The 22,079-nt window shown below is 35.4% G+C and overlaps 1 protein-coding gene, 1 non-coding gene and 1 pseudogene across 2 annotated transcripts; 2 read left to right on the forward strand and 1 right to left on the reverse strand.

Moving 5' to 3' along the window:
- The first annotated feature begins 1,122 nt into the window (after nt 1-1,122).
- Nucleotides 1,123-2,174, forward strand: LOC133682935 (uncharacterized; annotated as a pseudogene).
- A 6,507-nt stretch (nt 2,175-8,681) lies between these two features.
- Nucleotides 8,682-14,797, forward strand: LOC133682936 (glucan endo-1,3-beta-glucosidase 7-like). Its single transcript, XM_062106465.1, has 5 exons — nt 8,682-8,748; nt 8,921-9,585; nt 9,676-9,999; nt 14,374-14,563; nt 14,673-14,797. Exons 1-5 carry the CDS (start codon nt 8,682-8,684, stop codon nt 14,795-14,797), a joined length of 1,371 nt encoding a protein of 456 aa, XP_061962449.1.
- Nucleotides 14,798-21,397: 6,600 nt separating this feature from the next.
- On the reverse strand, nt 21,398-21,504 carry LOC133684361 (small nucleolar RNA R71). Its single transcript, XR_009837870.1, has one exon. It is a non-coding gene; the product is annotated as a small nucleolar RNA R71 (small nucleolar RNA).
- Nucleotides 21,505-22,079: the final 575 nt, after the last annotated feature.

Raw genomic sequence — 22,079 nt, forward strand, 5'->3', positions numbered from 1 at the left:
CATCCATGACTTCTATTGAACCTCTATAAAATTATGATGACAACATGTATTAATTAACTATGTTAAGTAAATAAATTTGTAAAAATATTGGTTTACCTCGAGATTATTCAACAAATTATTTAAAACTTCTCATAAATATTCATTATCAATTATCAACATTCATATAAATGTATACATATAAATTTATAGAAATTACAACTCCGCAATAACATTGATAAAAATTAAAACGGACACGTTAAACAAGCTATTAATTATTTCATCAAAACACATCTAATTCGGTAATTCAACAAAGTTTCAACAATTTACAAACAAATATAATTTTACAAAATCTAAAACAAACCATAACAAATACAAAATTATACATTCATATTACAAGTTTATTTGAGAAATAACAATAAAACATGTATATACACTAACAAAATACATATACTAAAAAAAAACAATAAAAAACAATAAAATTGACATTTAAATGTTAAAATTAAAAAAGATAGATTTACTTACAAAAAATGATAAAATCCACAATAAATCAGAACACGGATGTTGTGACCATAAAAGTTATAGAAAGATGACTTGTGTTGAGAAGAGGGGGTGGTTGTTTGCAGTTTGGGAGGGGAGAGTTGGGATGAGAAAGAAGAAGGAGAAATAGGGGAGGAGAGGGTAAACAAAGTGATGATTTATTAACTCTTACCGAGGGAATCACCGACGGAATACTTCTGTCGATGATTCCCTTGGTAATTCTAACGGTGAATTAGTCACGTCATTGTACGGATATTCCAGTTTCAATCCCTTAGTCATTCCGTCGCTAAAATCGCTCGCAAAAACTGCCATGTCATCGAACTGCATTTTTTTTTAAAAAAATTCTATATATTTCATCTGTAATTCAGTCGGTATATACCGACAACATTAGTCCGTCGGTATATACCAACTAAATTACAGATGTAATAGTATCCATCGGTAATTATCACCATAATTTATGGACTGAATTATTCTTTCGGTAATTCTGTTTGTTTTAGGCGAATTTCTGGTAGTGGGTGTGATATAAACAGATGAGAAACGGAGTCCAAAATCCCATTGTTTTCACTGGTAGTGGACCTGTTCTAGCATTTTATTTTTCCTATAGCAATGGACTTTGTGTGTAGGACTATCCAGTGCATGCAATCTTCTTATCGCTGTAGTTGGTGGTGAAGGTGGTGTGTAGGTTTTAGCCTTCCCAAAATTTCTGGAAGTAATCTGTCGATGTATTATAGTTTGATTCTATCCTTTTGTTTGCTTTGTGTTGTTATTAATAACCAATGCTGTACAGCTTCCTAAAGGCACGCATCAGTGGTCAAACTTTCTTACTCCTGAAGAACTGGTGCTTATCCTACAGCGTGCTTCTATCAATGTAAGATGGTTGCTTTCCCTGCTGACATTTTGACATGTCTACTACTGTTACGTCTTAGCAAAAACTTATTGCTTTGGGTTTGGTGCTCGCCAGGTTAAAGAAATGGCTGGATTTGTTCACAGCCCCTTGACTGGGCGATGGTCTCTATCTGATGATATTTCTGTGAACTTCATAGCCTTTGGTACCAAAGACGGTCAATGATGAGAATTGCGTACAATGACAGCCATGCTGAATAAAAGATTTACTCTTAGGTATTTTATATACTCATTCTTTGCTTCTGTCTAGTCACAAATAATTTCCATCTTGCTCTCTTCGGTATTAGTACTGAATGTGAGCATAAAGAAACAAATGCTTCAGAAACTGTCCTCAGACCCAAAATTTTAATCAGATGTATCAGATGCACAATTGCAGGCTAATCTGGATTTTGTCTGTGGATGAGGGATTGACCGTGGTCCGATCCAACCAGGCGGGGCTTGCTTTGAACCGAACACAGTAGCATCTCATGCTGCTTATGCCATGAATCTCTTCTATCAAACTTCTGATAAAAATCCTTGGAAATGTGATTTCTCACAATCAGCCATTTTCTCTTCCAACAACCCACTGAGTTTTCTCAAAACACTTCCTTTTTGGTTTTACTAATCCCTCTTCATGTTACTGCATTTGCACATGAACTACAGGCTATAATGCTTGCACACTTACCCTAGTGAGTGCACCTGAAGAGGACCCATGTACAAAGCCTTTTGGAGGTGATGGGTGCTTTATACCATCTCTTTCTCATTTAAAATATTGAAGCCATCATCTTTTTACTAGTAAATTAGGGAGATTCAATATGTGTGTGTAGGCTTGCAAAGAAATGTTCATACAGTATTTTTTTTTCTAGAACGACCTATCCTCCATGTATTTGTGAAATTAGTCGCAAGTTTCTTACAACTGAGTAATGCTTGAGGTTAAGCAGCAAAATAGTATAGTGTGATTTGATGAATGCAAACAGCAATAAAATATATATAGCCTTGTTGCAGGTGGTTAATAAAAAGATAAAAAAGAAAATGAAACCATAGAACACTCGTGTCTTCATTAACATAAGAAAGTACTTCACCAAACCCAAAACTTTTACTGCTTAATTCACCATCTGTTGGCTAAATTTAAACACCAAGAAAATTTCAGAAGCAAATTCAATTTGGCTAGAAAGACCACCTTCAATGGAAGAAGTTAAGCAAGCTGTGTGGGACTGTGATGGTTCTAAAGCCCCTGACCCTGATGGTTTCACCTTCTCCTTCTATAAAAAGGTATGGAATATCATCAGCTCAGAGGTTTTTATGTTGGTTAAAAGTTTTTTCAGAACTGGTAAACTTCCAAAGGGTATCAGCTCTTCTTTTATAACCCTGATTCCAAAATCAAAGGGGCCGAGCAGATTCTCACATTTTCGTCCGATAAGCTTGATTCATGGGTTATATAAAATAGTGGCAAAACTACTGTCCACTAGGCTTAGACGTGTCTTGATAGATGTAATCAGTGTTAACCAGTCTGCATTCATTGCTGGGCGACAGATTTTAGACGGGTTCATGATAGCAAATGAGGTTGTCCATGGTGTGCGCAGCAAGAAGGAGCATGACCTCTTACTGAAGGTAGATTTCCATAAAGCCTTTGACTCAATTTTGTGGGAACATATTGACACAAGCATGGGATACATGGGTTTTGGCTCACACTGGAGGAAGTTGATCTTTGAATGCTTATCCACTTCTAAATTAGCCATCTTGATAAACGGTTCCCCCAGTAGAGAATTCAGTCTGGAGAGGGGTCTTAGGCAAGGGGACCCTCTCTCTCCTTTCCTATTTGACATCGCAGTTCAGGGATTGACGGTTTTATTCAATAGGGCATCCGCTTCAGGTTATTTCAAAGGCTTACAGACTGCTCCAGGACATTACATAACTCATTTGCAATATGCTGATGACTCTTTGATTTTCCTGCCAAATGATTTTCCCTCTCTTCTACATGCCAAGAGGATACTTCGTTGGTTTGAGATCATTTCCGGATTAAAAGTTAATTTCTATAAAAGCTCACTAATAGGTATCAACTTGGACAACGACTACACCTCTAGCCTGGCAAACTCAGTTTTTTGTCGTAGTGATACTTTCCCGATCAGGTACCTTGGACTACCTCTTGGAGCCAATCCCAGCAGACTCTCTACCTGGAAACCAGTGTTGTCCACTATCAGAGCAAAGCTAAGCACATGGAAAGGGAATTTTTTGAGCATGGCGGGAAGGTTGTGTCTAATTAAATCAGTCTTAAGCTCTCTTCCTTTGTTCTACATGTCAGTTTTTGCTATGCCAAAGGGTATTATTAAAGTCATCTCATCTCTAACCCGATCTTTTCTCTGGAAAGGAACCTCAACATCTCATGGCATTTTTAAGGTGGCTTGGCACAAGGTAATAAAGAGTAAATCTTCTGGTGGTCTCGGGCTGGGATCCATCCACAACAAAAATCTGGCTTTGCTATTTAAATGGCTATGGAATCTGGATAATGGAGTGGTAGGCGGCTGGCAAGAACACATTCTTCTAAAATACCGACCTCACTTTATTAACGGTATCCCTGAGTTTACAGGTTCTTTATCTCCAACTTGGCATGGCATTGTTTCGGCGATCCTCTCAAGACAAAACATTGCCAATCTTTTACATGCAAATGTCGGGTTCAAGGTGGGTGATGGGAGGAACATCCGGTTTTGGACTGACTCTTGGCTTGGCTCTGTAACCACTCTCCAACTTTTATTCCCCAGACTATATAACCTCTCCCTGCAGCAAAAGTCCAGCCTTGCAGATATATATAATTTGATAGATACATCTTTCAACCTATCCTGGAGACGACCCCTTCGGCCTCGTGAAAACGACATGAGGGAGAGTTTGATCGCAGAGGTGCAGCGTGGCCTCATTTTCTCAGATAGTGTAGACCGTAAGTTATGGAAATTTCACAGCTCTGGCATGTACTCAGCTCAATCAGGTTGTGATCTTTTTGATAGTCTATCGGCCACTGAAAATAATCACTCCCCTGTTCTGATATGGAATGGTTATGCCCCTCCAAAAGTGGATGTGTTCATATGGCTTCTTCTTCATGGAAGTTTGAGTACACGGAGTTTTTTAGCTGAGAGGAGAATCATTAATTATAAGGAATCTCACTGCCCATTCTGCTGCAAGGAAACTGAGACAATTAATCATCTCTTCCATTGGTGTCCCATAACATGGTCTCTTTGGGGTCGTTTCTTAAACTGGTTCGGGTGCTCAGGTTGTCTGCACAAAGACTCATATCAAAATTTACAGGAATGGTCAGGTTTGACTAATGGAAAATTTCAGCGACGTGCTATTAGCCTCCTCTGCAAAGGTCTGTACTGGTCAATTTGGATAGCGCGCAACCGCCTAATCTTCGAATCAAAGGCTCCAAATTGGGATATGATTTTTGATCTCACCTTTCACCGTTTGCCCTTCTGGTTGAAGTCTTCAGTTAGAAATTTCAACTACACAGGCTCAGATCTTTTTAGAAATCCTGAATGTATTATAAACTGGACTAATTAATTAGGTCCCTCGTCGCTTTGGTCTTCTCTATTCTTTTATATTCCCATTGTATTTTATCTTTTGTTCAGTTTCGCCTAGTTGATGGGGCTGTTAAATATATATATATATATATATATATAAAAAAAATTCACTCGTTTACAATAAAAAAAAAAACCAAGAAACAAAAACATTTAACAAAAAACATTACAAATCACAGAAACACCTGTCTTCATTAATAAAAAGAAATCCTTCGCCAAACTCAAAACTTTTACTACTTAGTCCACCATATATGGCAAGGCATGATAGCTTAGCATCAGGCATCTGCACTATGTGGTTTGTACCCTCACTGTGCCCCATTAAAATTTATATTAATCGTTTTTTTCCAAACCATTTCTTTAATGCTAAATGCATCCTAATAAAAAGACAACCCCGCCCTCCTCTATAGTCTTAGCACTTTTTTATGGTAAGGGCCACTCTGTTATTACACTGTTCCAATACACAGTACAATGAATCTTTATGAACAAGACTTTTCCCACATGATTTAGATTTATACATAATAATTTGCATTTGTTTTTTTTTTTCTAGGACCATTGACCTGCCTTTTGGTTATGTGAAAACAAGAGGGAAAGGCAGAGAACTCAAATCGATCCAAGTCCTTGGAAAGTTTAAGGTGCGACGACAAACACTTGAAAGCTAGCTTGCTAACTTATATTTCCTCCAGCCCTAACAACTAACACTAAGAATAGTCACAACCATTGCATCTGCTTATAAATTCTTTGAAGACAAGTTATCCTTCCAAGTTTCAAAGCTTCTCTGTAGAAATAAACATGCATAATTTTCCTTTATCTGAACCTACTAATACGTGGCCATGACGTAGATGACGTTGAAATCCTGTATGTAGATCGTTAGGGGCCAAGTTCATGTTGAAAAGAAGTATGGAAAACTGAAAAGCATTCTCCACCCTTCAATCCTCCTAGTATAACGGAGAAGACGATAAGGTTAGGTTAGATCTTGAATCAAATCTAACAACTATGTTGAGAACTATATAATATATTTCTATTATTTTTTTCTTATAATTTTGAAGTTGTATTGTTATTTTATGAAGTGTGTGTCTAAGAGTGTGGTATGGTGGTTTTTTTTATGAAACTTGCATAAAAAAATAGGAAAAAGTAGGGAAAACTTGCTTTTAATTTTAATAATGATGTTTTGTGCATTGAAAGGGGGTTTTTTTTTTTTTTGTATACAAATCAAAGCTCAAACAAATTTTCAGAAGTTTTCATAGCAATTTGATCTATGGATTTCACACCAATAACCCTTTGTGCGTCTCTCCGTTACACTAGTAGGATTGAAGGGTGGAGGATGCTTTTCAGTTTTCAATACTTCTTTGCTTTTCAGTTTATTTCTACAGAAAAGCTTTGAAACTTGGAAGGAGAACTTGTCTTCAAAGAATCTATAAGCAGATGCAATGGTTGTGACAATGCTTAGTGTTAGTTGTTAGGACTGGAGGAACTATACGTTAACAAGCTAGCTTTAAGTGTTTGTCATCGTACCATAACTTTCCAATCGATTTGAGTTCATTTTATCCACATAACCCTAAGAAAAAAAAAATAGTTATCTATTAGATTCGAATATAGAGGATTAACCAAGGCAACAAAAAAAATTAATGAACAGAATAATTAATCTGTTTGGTTTGACTAAATTAATATGCAAAAATATATTTTCACGTGAATTCTAGAAAAGCCATGCTATTTTTTTAGAAAAGTTCGTGCAATTAATTGCCAAGAATATATAAATATAAGAGATCATCAACTCAAAAAAATCACATGAAATAAATAAAAAATTTGATGACTAAAAAGGAACTATTGAAATAACTGAAAAAAACAAACCTGATTGAACCCAAACCGGAAAAAACCGAAAACAAATCAAACCAAATCAGAAAAAATCGAGCCAAACTAATCAATTTGAATATGTTTTTGTTTTAAAATAACTGAACCGAACTAAGCTAATGTAGCTTTGGGTCCAGTTGCCTCTGGATCTATCAATGTTGGGTCCTACTCCACTAGGACCTGCCTAACCCAACATTATTGATCCTGCGTCAGGATTGAATCTGTTATTTTTCAGATAAAGGAAAATTGTGCATGTTTATTTCTACAGAGAAGCTTTGAAACTTGGAAGGAGAACTTGTCTTCAAAGAATCTATAAGCAGATGCAATGGTTGTGACAATGCTTAGTGTTAGTTGTTAGGGCTGGAGGAACTATACGTTAACAAGCTAGCTCTGAAGTGTTTGTCATCGTACCATAGCTTTCCAATCGATTTGAGTTCATTTTATCCACATAACCCTAAGAAAAAAAAGCATAGTTATCTATTACATTTGAATATATAGGATTAACCAAGGCAACAAAAAAAGTTAATGAAGAGAATAATTAATCAATTTGGTTTGACTAAATTAATATGCGAGGCAAAAGTATATTTTCGCATGAATTCTAGAAAAGCCATGCCATCTTTCTTTTTTTTTTGTTTGGTCTCTTTTCTTTTAAATATGTTTTTATGCTATAAATTTAAACTTTATCTCATCAACTTTGCCTTGGATCAAGTTCGGACAATTAATTGCCAAGAATACATAAATATAAGAGATCATCACTCAAAAAAATAACATGAAATAAATAAAAAATTTAACGACTAAAAAGGCACTATTGAAATAACCGAAAAAACCAAACTGAACCCAAACCGAAAAAAACAGAAAAAAAACCGAGTTAAAATAAAAAAAAACCGAGCGAAATCAAACTGAAACAGAACCTGACAGTTAAAACCGGTTTTTGTTCTAAAATAATCAAATCGAACCGAGCTAAAATAGCTTTGGGTCCAGTCGCCGCTAGATCCATCAACATTGGGTCCTGCTCCATCAGGACCTGACTAACCCAACATTATTGATCCTATGTTAGGACTCAATCTCTTGGGTCCTGTGTCAGGACCAAATTTTCTTGGGTTGCGTCAGGACTGAAAGCACTTGGATTTGGTGTCAATACCCAAGGCTAATAGGTCCTGCATCAAGACCCAGTTCCCTTGGGTTGAGTCAGGACCCAAAAAACTTTGGTCTGGCGTCAGGACCCAAGATTCTTCGGTCTTAGGTTTCTAAATATAATTATTTTTATTATAATTAAATGTATTAATGTAAAAATTATTATTATTTTTGTTATAAATATTATTATTTTTATTATAATTAAAAGTATTAATATTAAAAATAAGTATTATTTGTGTTATAAATGTAATTATTTTTATTATAATTAATATTATTAATAAAATAATTAATAAATTTGAAAAACATTTATTATCAATATTGAAAAACAACCATAAATTTGATTTGAAATATAAAAATAATGATAATTATTATTATTATTATTATGATTATTATCATTAATAGATTTTAAAAAACTATTATTACTATTGAAGAAAAATCATAATTTTTTTTGATAAATTAAAAAATTAAAAATTTTAACTAATAAGTGAAATATTATTATTAATATTATTAATATTATTATTGAATTTCACTGCAGTCAGAGTCAATACTTTTATAATACTTTTACATCTTGTATATCCTAATTGGTTTCTACTTGAAGTTTCACCACCCATATTCTATAATAAGAATATATCCGAAGTCATCTTTACGCTTCTGCCCTCGACTTGTAGCATCTTCTATATTTAATGCCCACTCCAGTTTCAAAAAATGCAGAATAGAAATAGCTCCTCCTGAGCCATGGTGGTGCTTCCTTATACTGTTGCTTTCCTACTCCTTTCCTCCTTACAGACTGTAAAAATTGCAAGTAAGCTTGCGTCTCTTTCTATTTTAATTACCTCCTTCCATTTCTAAAGAATTTACCTTAACTGAGCTGTCTTCATTTCAGTCTATGAAAACAAAAAATGTTGGTGTTCTGTTTTGTCGTTTAAAAATTAATGTTTGATCATCTGCTTTAAATTTTGCTGCTTTTTGTGCAGACTCGCAATCATTCATCGGTATAAACTATGGCCAAGTTGCGGACAACCTTCCTCCAGCACCATCCACCGCAAAGCTTCTTCAATCCACTTCAATCCAAAAGGTCCGATTATATGGACCGGACCCCGCCATAATCAAAGCCTTAGCCAACACCGGAATTGGAATTGTTATCGGCACTGCAAATGGTGACATTCCAGGACTAGCCTCTGATCCCAATTTTGCCAAGAGCTGGATCAACACAAACGTGCTTCCCTTCTATCCAGCTAGCAATATCATCCTCATCACCGTCGGCAACGAGGTCATGACTTCCAATGACCAGAATCTCGTGAACAAGCTCTTACCAGCAATGCAAAATGTACAGAATGCTCTAAATGATGCATCGCTCGGGGGTAAAATTAAGGTCTCCACAGTTCATTCGATGGGAGTGCTTAAGCAGTCTGAGCCACCTTCTTCTGGAAGCTTTGATCCAAGTTATGGGGATCAGATGAAGGGCTTGTTGGAGTTTAATAGTGCGAATGGTTCGCCTTTCGCAATCAATCCCTACCCTTACTATGCCTACAGAAGCGATACAAGGCCTGAGACTCTTGCTTTTTGCCTTTTCCAGCCGAATGCAGGACGAATGGATGGAAACACTAAGATCAAGTACATGAACATGTTCGATGCTCAGGTGAGAGTAAATCAAATTGCAAGGCATAAATTTTGAATCAATAGATGATCGAATAAAAATGCTACTGACAAGTGGTTTAATCAATTGCAGGTGGATGCAGTTTATTCTGCACTGAATTCTATGGGATTTAAGAATGTTGAGATTGTGGTGGCTGAGACTGGATGGCCATTTAAAGAAGATGACAACGACGTAGGGCCAAGCATTGAGAATGCCAAGGCTTACAATGGCAATTTGATTGCACACCTTCGATCGATGGTGGGCACTCCACTCATGCCAGGAAAATCAGTGGATACATACCTCTTTGCTCTTTATGACGAAGACTTGAAACCTGGACCTGGTTCTGAGCGATCATTTGGACTTTTTAAGACTGATCTCACCATGGTTTATGATGTTGGACTCTCTACAAGTAGCCAGGTAAGAACAAAATTTACGTGCATTTCATTGGTATTTCGAGTTTTCAACAGCCTAGTGTTCTATTCCTGAGCTTTCCTTTGATTTGGCATTTAAATTTCTGTGTTTGGTTGGGAAGATGGGTTTTAAAACATCACTACGCATTTTGTTTGTTAACAGAATGGACAGTTCCTTTTCAGGAAAGAAAAAGACCAAATTGTACTAAAAAAACCCCTTAACTTAAAAAACCCCTTAACTTAACTTCTGAACAAAAAAAATCCTGATTTTCTATCCTAAACATTATGATTTTTGGAATAGGCTAAATCTGTTAGGAAATTAACAAAAACAAAAAAAACCCAGCTCATAACATCTTTTTAATTGCTCTCCATGTCTCTATTAATAATGATAAAAAATATATATATTTAATTTTTCAATCTAACATCTTTATCAACAATATTGGAATCATTATTTTTAGACAAATAAATCCAAAATATGCTTGCATATTTCACCATTAAAAACCCATTTAATTTATTGAAACAGACTCGGTCACTAGTAGCAGCATCACAACCGCTGCTAGCAACAGCCACCAACACCAGCACTGGCACCAGCACCAACAACAATAACAGTAGCACGAGCACGAGCACAAGCACGAGCACGGGTACGAGCACGAGCTCGAGCTCAAGCACGAACAACATCAGCATCAGCAGCAGCAGCGGCAGCAACACCAACAACACCAACAAAGTATATTTAAATAGGATTTTCAATTTAGATTTGTTGTATGGGTTTATGGGATTTTTTTTTATTTGCCTTTTCTTTGCGCTTCTTGGGTATCATCACACCCTTTTTAAAGGGTGAGATTAGTCCTGTTCGAGGTTCGTGGTTGCCCCTCCCAACAAGTGCGTTTTCCAAGGATTGAACTTGTATTCTCACTCTTGCGGGGATATAGCAGTACCTAACCACTAAACCAACACTTCATTAGTTTTTGCCTTTTCTTTTATGACATGCAGACTTAGAATATGAAGTTGTAAAGAGATGATGAAGATGGGTTAAGGTTTCTCTCTCTATTTTATAAGTTTCTCACTTAAAATGGTGAAGCCATCATCTTTTTACTAGTAAATTAGGGAGATTCATTGTGTGCGTGTAAGCTTGCAAAGAAATGTTCATACAGTATTTTTTGCTAGAACGACCTATCCTCCATGTATTTGTAAAATTAGTCGGTCAAGTTTCGTACAACTGAGTAATGCTTGAGGTTAAGCAGCAAGATAGTGTGATTTGATGAATGCAAACAGCAACAAAATATATATAGCCTTGTTGCAGGTGGTTAATAAAAAGATATAAAAGTAAATGAAACCATAAAACACATGAAAAACAAACCATTTTATAAAATATATATAACCTTGTTGCAGGTGTCTTCATTAATAAAAGGAACTCCTTCACCAAACCCAAAAATTTTACTGCTTAGTCCATCATCTCTTCACTAATTTAGACACTAGTAGATCCAAACCCTTCAACACCTCTCACAATTGCATCCAAATCCTCGATTTCCATGATATCAATTATGACAAGGCATTTATAATCAGCATCTATGACATCATCACCTCTGTAATCAACAAAACTCAATTTTAAAAACAAAACTAAACCATATGTGAACATAAATTAAAACGTACGAAGTGAGATTTACCAATACGAATATAAGTTCCTTTAGGTATAGCAATGCTCAAATCTGTAGAGATAAGAGTTTTAATATTAAAATTATTATTATTTTAGTTTATAAATATTTTTATTTTTATGATGAGTAATATTAAAAAAATTATTATTTATATTATAAATTTTATTGTTTTTATTAAAATTAATGTTATTATTATTATTATCAATTTTATTTTTTTATTAAAATTCATATTATTATTATTATTATCAATTTTATTGTTTTTATTATAATTAATATTATTAATATCATAATTAAGAAATTTTGAAAATATATAATTCCTTTTGAAAAACAACCATAAATTTGATTTGAAGGGTAACATTATTATTATTATTATTATTATTATTATTATTAAATTTGAAGAAAAATATTATTATTATTGAAGAAAAACAACAAGTTTTATTTGAGAGGATTAAAAATTATAAAAACTTGGTCAAATAATTTTAATATTATTATTAATATCATAAATATTATTAAATTTGCAATAAATTTTATTACTATCGAAAAAAATATAAATGTGATTTCAAGGGTAAAATCAATTATTTTTATTATTATTAACTTGGGTCTGGAAGGGCATGCGAGACCCAAGTTGATTGAGAGTGACATAGGGCAAACCGAACTCCCCTAGGTCTTGTAGCCCTTCCAGGCCTAAGACATTAATTGGGTCAAGAGTCAGACCCTAGTTTAATGGGTCTGTGTCAGGACCCAATGCTCTTGGGTCTTGTGTCTTCACCCAACTCTAATGGGTTCGGAATGCAGTAAGACCCAAGGCTTTTGGATCTGTCATTTACGAGGGGTCCAAAGCTCTCGGGCCTGGAGTTACAGCTAGACCCACATAAACTTGAGTAAGTTTATTGTTATTATTAATATTAAAAATATTATTATTTGTATTATAATTAATATTGCTAATATTAAAAATATTATTATTTGTATTATAAATTTTATTGTTTTATTATAATTAATATTATTAATATCATAATTACTAAATTTTGAAAATATATCATGAATTTTGAAAAACAACCATAGATTTGATTTGAAGGGAAAAATTATTATTATTATTATTACTATTACTATTATTATTAAATTAATAAATTTGAAGAAAAATATTATTATTATCGAACAAAAAAAAAAGTTTTATTTGAGGGGATTAAAAGCTATAAGAACTTAGGTCAGATAAGTTTAATATTATTATTAATATCATTGTCGCACCCTCCCGAGAGCTCGACGTCGCGGCGACCCAATCCTTCGTAGCAGGGATTGATGTTGGGGTCTTTCTGTTGTGAAAAAGGGAGTCGCCACCTAGTATTATGGTCACTAGGAAACCTAACTGGTCTTTCAGAGATTCTAAGGCAAGGGACTGGTTGCGTAAAGGGAAGGTTTTAGCACCCCTAGTACGCCCTACCTAAGGTAAGTTGCTTGGTGTTTGACTTGTCCTATAACTGTTAATGTGTTGATGTTCTCTAATCCCATCAGTTTCCTAGGATAAGTCTACTCTGATGAACGAAATCTAGGGTGCTCGCAAACCGTGAAGTAAAAAAAATTTGAAATGTCCTCGATTATAATCAAGGCTTCTTTCAAGGATGTGTGCGGATTTATTATTCCTAGAAAATTTTTTTGGATATTTACCACTCCGGGTTTCTTTATCCAAATATTAACAGTGAATAATAACAAATTATCCCCAACAATATTTTGGATATTCCTCCTTTAAGGATTTCTTTATCCAAACATTAGTGGTGAATAATAACAAATTATCCCCAATAATATTTTGGATATTCGTCCTTTAAGGATTTCTTTATCCAAACATTAGTGGTGAATAATAACAAATTATTCCCAATAAGATTTTGGATATTCGTCCTTTAAGGATTTCTTTATCCAAACATTAGCGGTGAATAATAGATGAATTCCCCCAAAATAAGATGTTTATAGTTTTACAAACATGTTGTAAAATCCAGAAAATGCAAGAAAAATGATTTTTGTTGTGTTTAAGAAATCCATGCGAAAACATATTTTTCAAAAACTTCAAATATTTGTTTTTTATGTAAAAAAAAAACATAAAAACAATGTTAGGGTATTGGCCGTATGCATGAAAACAAAACATTTTTATTTTTTTTGATATCTTGACGAAAACCGGGTATTCTCATACCGAATTTGTATTTTTACAATATAAAAATACAAACCATATTGATCCAAAATACAATAAACATAATTTCAGAACATCACATATTTTTTGAAATAAATTTTGAAGAAAATTTCATTTTTTATATTTTTTTTATTTTCGGGTTGGGCCCCGCCCGGCCCATGTGACTGGGCTGGTCCTAGCCAACCTGCATAGCTGGGCTGGGCTTAGCAAGCCCAACCTGGTCACTGGCCCATGCCAATGACCAGTCCCTCCAGTCCGCACCTGCACGTGTAATATTTTACGCGTGCATGAACAGTGCGAAGGTAATTAAATCACCTTCGCACTGTTCATCACCTTCCTTTGCAGAGTTTGCATTACAGTGCATGACACAAAAAAAACGGGATAATAGAGTGGTGCAACAATGATGGTTTTCTTTATGATTTTCTTTTCATTTCTGCATATTAACACAACATTATACGAAGAAAGCAGCAGGCATACCTGGTTTTTTCGAAGACGGCGAAGATGGTGGTGCTGTGATATCTCTTCACCGTGTCCTCTGCTTCTGTTCGGTCAGCTCCTCTTCTGCTTCCTTACGTTCTCCTTTTCTGTATTCCCCTCTCCGTGGTTCTTGGTGTGGCTGCTGGAATCTTCCTCCTGGGGTTGCTGCTACTGCTCTTCTCCTGGTGTTGCTGCTGCTGCGTTGCTGGAGGAAGGAGCTGCTACTTCGGTTGCTGCTGGGCGTCGCTGGAGGAAGGAGGACTGCTGTTGGAGGACGGCGTTGATGGTCTGGAGGAGGAGGAGACGCTGCTGAGAAGGAGATAAGGAAATGGGGGTAGCGGCCAGTTCTGGTTCGTTCTTTTTTTTAATGAGGAGATGCTGTTGAGAGGGAGATAAGGAAAGCTGTGTCGGTTTTGGGAGGAAAATGGAGTGGGAGCAAAATGGCTGCTCTGGTTTGGCTTTGCAAGAGAGGGGGGTTGTCCCTCGTTGCTGGCTGCTGAGGGGAAGAAGAAAATCAAGCCGGCTAGGAGAGAGGAGAGGAAGATGATGAGTTCTCTGGTTTGTCTTTGGCCAAACCAAAGAGGGAAGGAACGGCGCTGGAAGTAAAGGAAGAAATCTGCAGAAATTGGGCGAAAATGCTGGTTTTTTGGCTGACTTTGGACCCGATTTTTCTTCCCTCCCAGGTCTTCAACAGAGATTCTATTTATAGGCGGTGTAAGAGGGCCATATTGTCTATATTGGGGAAAATTTTCAGCCCTTGATTCGACTCGAGGAATCCAAACCGTTGGTTCAAAGTGTGCACCTCGAGCTGCCAAATTTGGCAGCTCAAGGCAGTGAACTGCCCGAGGTGGCCACTTTGAGCCACTCAACGGAGCCGTTTCTAAATTTATCGACCCGACCAGACCATTCTCCGGGATAAAGGGGTTTCAGGTGGACATGTTGGTGCATGTTTTGTCGGATTTGAAGGCCAGACGAGCCGGCAAATGCACCTGGAAAGCAGCCACTCGGGCAGCTTTTTGAGGAAGAAAGTGAACAGTAACAGGCGACCTGTCACCTGGTTTCCCTGCGCTGTTTTCAAATCAGTCCTCAAGTTTTTAATTTCTTCAATTTGGCCCCGGATCAAATCCAATACAGCCCCTCTGATTTACACGCCTTTTCCAAATTGGTCCCTGGTTTCGGATTTTCTCAATTAAGTCCCTAATTGGCCATTAAACTTCAATATTTATGCAATTAAGCCCCTGATTGGACCTAATAAAATCCTAAAAATTATAATTTGGCCCCAGAACTTTAATTTCTTCTAATTAAAGCCCAAATTGACTTAAAAATCAATTTTTCTTGCAATCAAATCCTCTATAGATTCAAAAATGAAAATCCAATTAAGTCCATAAACATCCAAATTTGGGTTTTTCTCCTCAAAATTCAAATTTTCCTTCTCAACAGGGCTCTCATCCTTCAAGAATATACTGTCAAAAATCAAATCTTTATATTTTTAACCTCCTTGACCAATTTTCCGACCATTTTCTGAGCGCTCCTACCTCCTGTTATTTTTCTAACCTCCTTTGGGCTTTTTATTTTTATTTTTTTTTGTGGGGACCCAAAAATGGGTTACAACAATCATAAATATTATTAAATTTGAAATACATTTTATTACTATGGAAAAAAACATAGATGTGATTCGAAGGGTAAAATCACTTATTTTTATTATTTTTAACTTGGGTCTGGAAAGACTTGCCAGACTCAAGTTGCTTGCGAGTGGCAACGAGTAGACCCAAGTCCCTTAGGTCTTGCAACCTTCCCTGGCCCAAGACAATTGGGTAAAGCGTCAGACCCTAGGCTAATGATTTCACGTCATGACCCAATGCTCTTCGATCGTGCGTCCTTACCCAACTCTAATAGGTTTGGATTGTGGCAATACTCAAGGCTTTGGGTCCTTTTTTTTTTATTAACATCATATACATATAACTTAAAACACAATACATCTTTAACCCATGTAACGAGCTTTTGGCTAATAACTCTCAGACTAGTTGGTCTTAGGGCATTAGGTTTTGAGACACCCCTACGAGCTTAGTAACTCGGGTTGCAGATATTGATACATAGATAGTGCAACGTTTGATTCCCTTAAGCTTTTCTCCTCAACTCATGTAACAAGCACTGGACCAATAACTCTCAAGTTAGTTGACTTTAGAGTATTAGGTGTTAAAACACCCCTTCAGGCTTAATTGCTTAGGTTAGAGAGGCTACGAAACCAAACTTATCTATTTTTTTATTATCATCAATATTATATTTAATTTTTTTTAACGAATTATATCTTATCCCTTTCCCTTAGTTGTTACCTTTAACAAAAAAACATAATTAATGTAATAATCCAATGTGCAACCCACAATCATATGTTAAATTGCGTGTGTGAAAATGAAGGTTTAAGAATACTTGTTAAATGAGTATATGAGCAGAATTAAGTGATAACAATGCAAGAGTTTGTAATTCTGAATATTTCATGAGAAGTGTGTGATAAAACCTTGTTATGAATATTGGAAATAACCATTGGAAAATATTTACTAAGATGCGTTTCAAGAGTCAATAAAAATCTCCCTTACTCTGTCATCCTAGTAACAACAGTTTTATCAAATGGCTCAAATAATAGCAAAAACAAATAAAAAATTTAGTAAGTTAATGTTTTTTTTTGTCAACTACTACCCTCTCCCCCTAACCAAAATGAAACATTGACCTCAATGGTCTAAGGTAGAAAGATAGAATATAAAAGACATCACCTGAAACAACGACTACTGACAACCTGAAACACACTTAAACAAATATAAGAAACAACAAAACACAAATATTATGCTATTAATTAAACCAAAAAACACAAGGTCTTACACACCAAGGCTTAAATTGTAATTGTGATTGTGGCTCACATCTTCCCTTGGTTTTACGTCCAAGAATGGCTTAAACACCTTCTATGGGTTGGGGATAAGCTTCTCATCTAGTTTTCTTAAAAACTGGCAAACAAGGTCTTTTTTAGTCAGATTCCCAAGACTATGTCGAGCATGTTCTTTATGAAAATGAGGCCAAAAATCATGAATTGCACAATGCACATCTCCATTAAGGTACGTCCCAAAGTCAATAAAATATTATCTAAGGACTCTTTATTTTTTAAAATAAATCCTAACTTTTGATAATTTTCACAGGTTTTGCAAAACGCATGTGTGTCCTTGAACATTGTGGGCCAATAAAATCCACATTGTAAGATTTTTTTAATCATCTTTGTTGACAACAAATGACCCCCTCATGTCTCGTAATGATAAAATTTAATGACATTACTTACCTCATTATCAAAAATGCATCATTGATATATTTGATTAGGACAATATTTGAATAAGGGTCATCCCAATAAAAGTTCTACACATCGCTCAAAAACTTTCTTTTGTCTTGGGTATCCAAATGAGCTGGCAAAAATCCTGAAGCAAGAAATTATCAATATTAGCAGACTAAGGTATTGAAGCAATAGAAAGTGAAGATTCATCAGGAAAGTAATCATTAATTGGTGTGATGTCAAATGTCAAATCTATTGTCAATTTTGACAAATGATCCGCGACACCATTTTTGGTGCCTTTTTCGTCCTCGATTTCTTCATGTTTGAAAGTTTCAAAGATTTCAGAATTGTAATTGACTCCCCTTTGTTTGGTCATAGCATGAGGAAATTGAAGTATTGGTGGGGAATCAATCTTTTCTTTGCAATGTTCAGGTTTAACCCCTTCCTTACCCTTAGAGATTGACTCATCATCTTTCTCACAAGGTTCAAGAATGTATTTTTCAATAACCTTACCACTGTGGAGAGTAATGACTGATTGGACTTGATCCATATGTTAGCTTTCGAAGCTGCTTGCACTTGAATTGTATTACCTTTTGGGATTTTGCTGTTGTTGAGATGGAAACTTACCTTTCTCCTGAAAACTAAGAGCAGATGTGAATTTTGCAAGAGTATCTTTAAAATCTATCATGCTTTGAGCAAGTTGAGTGTTGATTGTCTCTTGCTTTTGAATGAATGCATGCAATGTTTCCTCAAGATTTCTTCTAGGAGGGGGAACATAAGGAGGTGCATATCCATGAGAATTTTAGAAATTATAGTGTGCTTGAAATGGTGGCTGTGAAGTTTGTGCATTATTGTTACCACTCTTCCAACTGAAATTTGGGTGATTTCTCCAACCAGGGTTCTATGTTTGTGAGTATGGATTCTGATTTGGCCTTTGGAAATTGTTTAAAGCATTGACTTGTTCATAGAGACATTCCTTGAAAGAAGGCAAACTTTGTCTTGAATAGATTGGATAATCATTAGTTGTTTGTCCATTCGTTTCACAGATTTGACCACAATGTCTTGAATAGATTTTAAATGACCACTCTTTTTAAATTCAAGTGCCTCGACTTTTCTTGCTAAAGATGCAAACTTTGCTTGGAGGTAATGATCTTCCCTAAGGTTGTACATTCCTCCAATATATGTATGAGGTTGAGTTTTACTTGGTGCCTCATAAGTGTTTGTAGTGTCCCAATTTTGAGAATTTTCAGCTACCAAGTCTGGGTACTCCATTGCTTCATCACGGTCTTTATCTTCAAACGTTCTATTGCACATCAATTCCACCATTTGCCTATCTTTAGGTGTTAACCCTTCATAAAAGTATGAGATCAATCTCCATGTTTCAAAACCATGATGAGGACATGTATTAAGCAAGTCTGTATACCTATCCCAACACTGGTAAAATGTTTCTCTTGGCTTTTGAGTGAATGTGGTGATTTTTCTTTTGAAAGAGTTTGTTCTATGAGAAAAGAAAAACTTCTTTAAAAATCGTTGTTGCATTTCATCCCAAGCATGAATGGATCCTGATCTCAGATTTTGTAGCCATGTTTTAGCTTTATCTTTTAATGAAAAAGGAAAAAGCTTTAATTTGATGATGTTCATGCTATAATTTAAGTCATTATAGGTGTTACAAACCTCCTCAAATTCCCTTAAATGCAAGTATGGATTTTCTAGATCTAAGCCATGAAAATAAGGTAAATGTTGAATAATGTCTGGCTTAAAATTGAAGTGAGATGCATCAGGAGGGAAAACTATACATGAGGGTGTACTTGTTCTTGTGGGATTCATGTGGTCTCTAAGTGTTCTAACATGGTTATTCTCATTATGAAGCAACTGATTATCTTCTTCGGCCATATTTTCTGAAAATAATGAGGATTTCCTAGAAAGTCTACCCTTAATGTACGTGACCAAACTCTCATGCATGTGTAGGAAGAGAATAAAAGGAAGGAAAAAAAAAGAAAAGAAAAGGAAACAAAACAAAAGAAACAAAAGTTAAATAAAAGAGAAATAAAATAAATATTATAATTTATATAAGAATTTACCTCCCCAGCAACGACGCCAAAAACTTGACACGATCAATGAGTTAATATCTTCTCCCAAGATAAGAGTGTTGAAGTAATAAATAACCCAACAAGACCAGGGTCAAACCACAGGGAGGTTAATTATATAAATTATAAATAATAATAATGATGATGATGTTGATGATGACGATGATGATGGTGATGAGTTAAAGAGGACTTTGAGAAGTGAGATTAATGTGAAGACTAAACAATGATAAAAAAAAAAATATCAAGGTTAGAGGATCCACTAATGGTATTTCAAACAAGTATAGTATAAACTCTTTTTATTACTCAATTGGAAACCACACACAAAGGAGGTTCCAATCGGAGTATAATTTTTAACCTGATTATATTAATTATCTTATATGAGTAATGTCAATACTTGTCAATGTTGTTAGGTATTCATGGTGATAACTTATGTTAACAACAAATCAAGTTCCTTTCATAGCACATGTGTCGGTTATACCATATAGTTAGGCTATGAAAGTGCCAAGTATTTGTTGTACCAAGGGTTGTTGAACACAAATCTAGATTAACCATTTAACAAGCAAGGTATTAAGAGTTAGTAAGATAATAAATACAAAACATGTTAGTATCAAACATTAAAGTCCATGTTGAGTTTATACTAAACTTATTGTTACACCATTAATGTAACCTTTTCACCTTGACATAATAAACTTAGCTGAACATTATGAATAAGAGAAACATAAATAAACAAGAGGAGAACATGATTATATAAGTATAGTAAAGGAAATGAAAGGCATAAATAAGAGATTAATGAAAGCAAAACTTAAGCATTATAAAAATATAAAGCGAGAGAGCAAGAACATGATCTTGATCTGAAAACCAAGATGCCTAAATGCATGGCAAATGCCTGCTTTTATAGGCCAAAATTCAGAACTATTGATTTGATGACTAATTGTTGAATGGGTGGCCACCTCTTGACTTGGTAACAATCCTTATCTTCTTGTCTGTAGAAAACATCATTGCTAACATCAGAATTTGAACAAATAGTCTTCATGAATCGGTACATTTGGACTTCTAGAACTTGAGATATGGGTTGAACACTAAATAGTGTCTGGGTTGTAGGACAGATTCCGACTTCTCTTTTATTGCTACAATTTGATATTGAAAACAGCTGTTTTGAATCTTGCACTCTTATGAAAGTTTTAGGCCTATGTCTTAGATTTCCATCCATATAAACCAAACATAAATCCAAGTTCTACAGCTTCAGTTATGATCCAATAACCGAATGGTATTCCAGTTTGGACTGAACCAGCATCTCTTTCCTAAGCTTAGCCCTCACTTTGTCTTCTCAATTTCAGTAGTTAAACTCATCAATCAATCATTTGATTTATGTGATAGGTCTACATTTAAGATGAACATTTACCATAAATTAAAGGTATCTTGTATTATTAGACATGTGCAAAATAATGATATAAAATCTTGATAAAAATGTACTTTTAAGTACTAATCAATCCTCATACTCATCTCAGGAGTTTCATATGGTTTGCGTTGGCATGAAACCAAATGGAGTTGACAAAGAACTGGTTAAGTTGAAAGTTTTCCCTTTCTCTTTAAAAGGGGCAGCAAAGACATGTCTTTTCTCTATTCTCCTAGGTTCCATTGGAACTTGGAATGCCATGAAGAAGATCTTTCTTGAGAAGTATTTCCCAGTATCTCGAGTTGCCAACATAAGGAAAGAAATATGTGGGATTTGACAATATCATGGCGAGACATTCTCTGAGTATTGGGAAAGATTTGAGCAATTGTGCTTTCAATGCCCTCATCATCAAATACCCGATTAGCTGCTCGCTCAATATTTCTACGAAGGATTGATGCCTACTGACTGTGGTATCATTGATGTTGTAAGTGGAGGGGCATTAGTAGATAAGACACCCGAGGCTACATGTCAATTGATCTCAAACATGGCAACCAACTCGAAATAGTTTGGCTCCCGTGAAGACTTCTCAAACAAACGAGTAAATGAGGTGAAAGTTTGTAGCATATGTTCCTTACAAGGACATACCTCTGATATGTGCCCAACAATGCAAGAAGATTACATTGAACAGGTTCATGTAGTTGATGGAGGATTCAACGGACAACCCCGACATAAATATGATCCCTTTTCCAATACATACAACCTTGGATGGAGAGATCATCCAAACTTACGCTATGGGAACCTGCCTCAACAAGGTAATCAAGGTCGACAGTTCCATCCCCATGGATTTCAGCCCCAACAGAATTATCAAGCGAGATAACACCCTCCATTCCTAAAATCCAATTCCAATGTTATCGGGTCATCATCTAGTGATGATCTTCATGAGATGATGAAAAATATCGCACCCTTACGAGATCTCGACATTGCGATGA

This window comes from Populus nigra, chromosome 2 (assembly GCF_951802175.1).
Source record: "Populus nigra chromosome 2, ddPopNigr1.1, whole genome shotgun sequence".
In the NCBI taxonomy this organism is placed as follows: domain Eukaryota; kingdom Viridiplantae; phylum Streptophyta; class Magnoliopsida; order Malpighiales; family Salicaceae; genus Populus; species Populus nigra.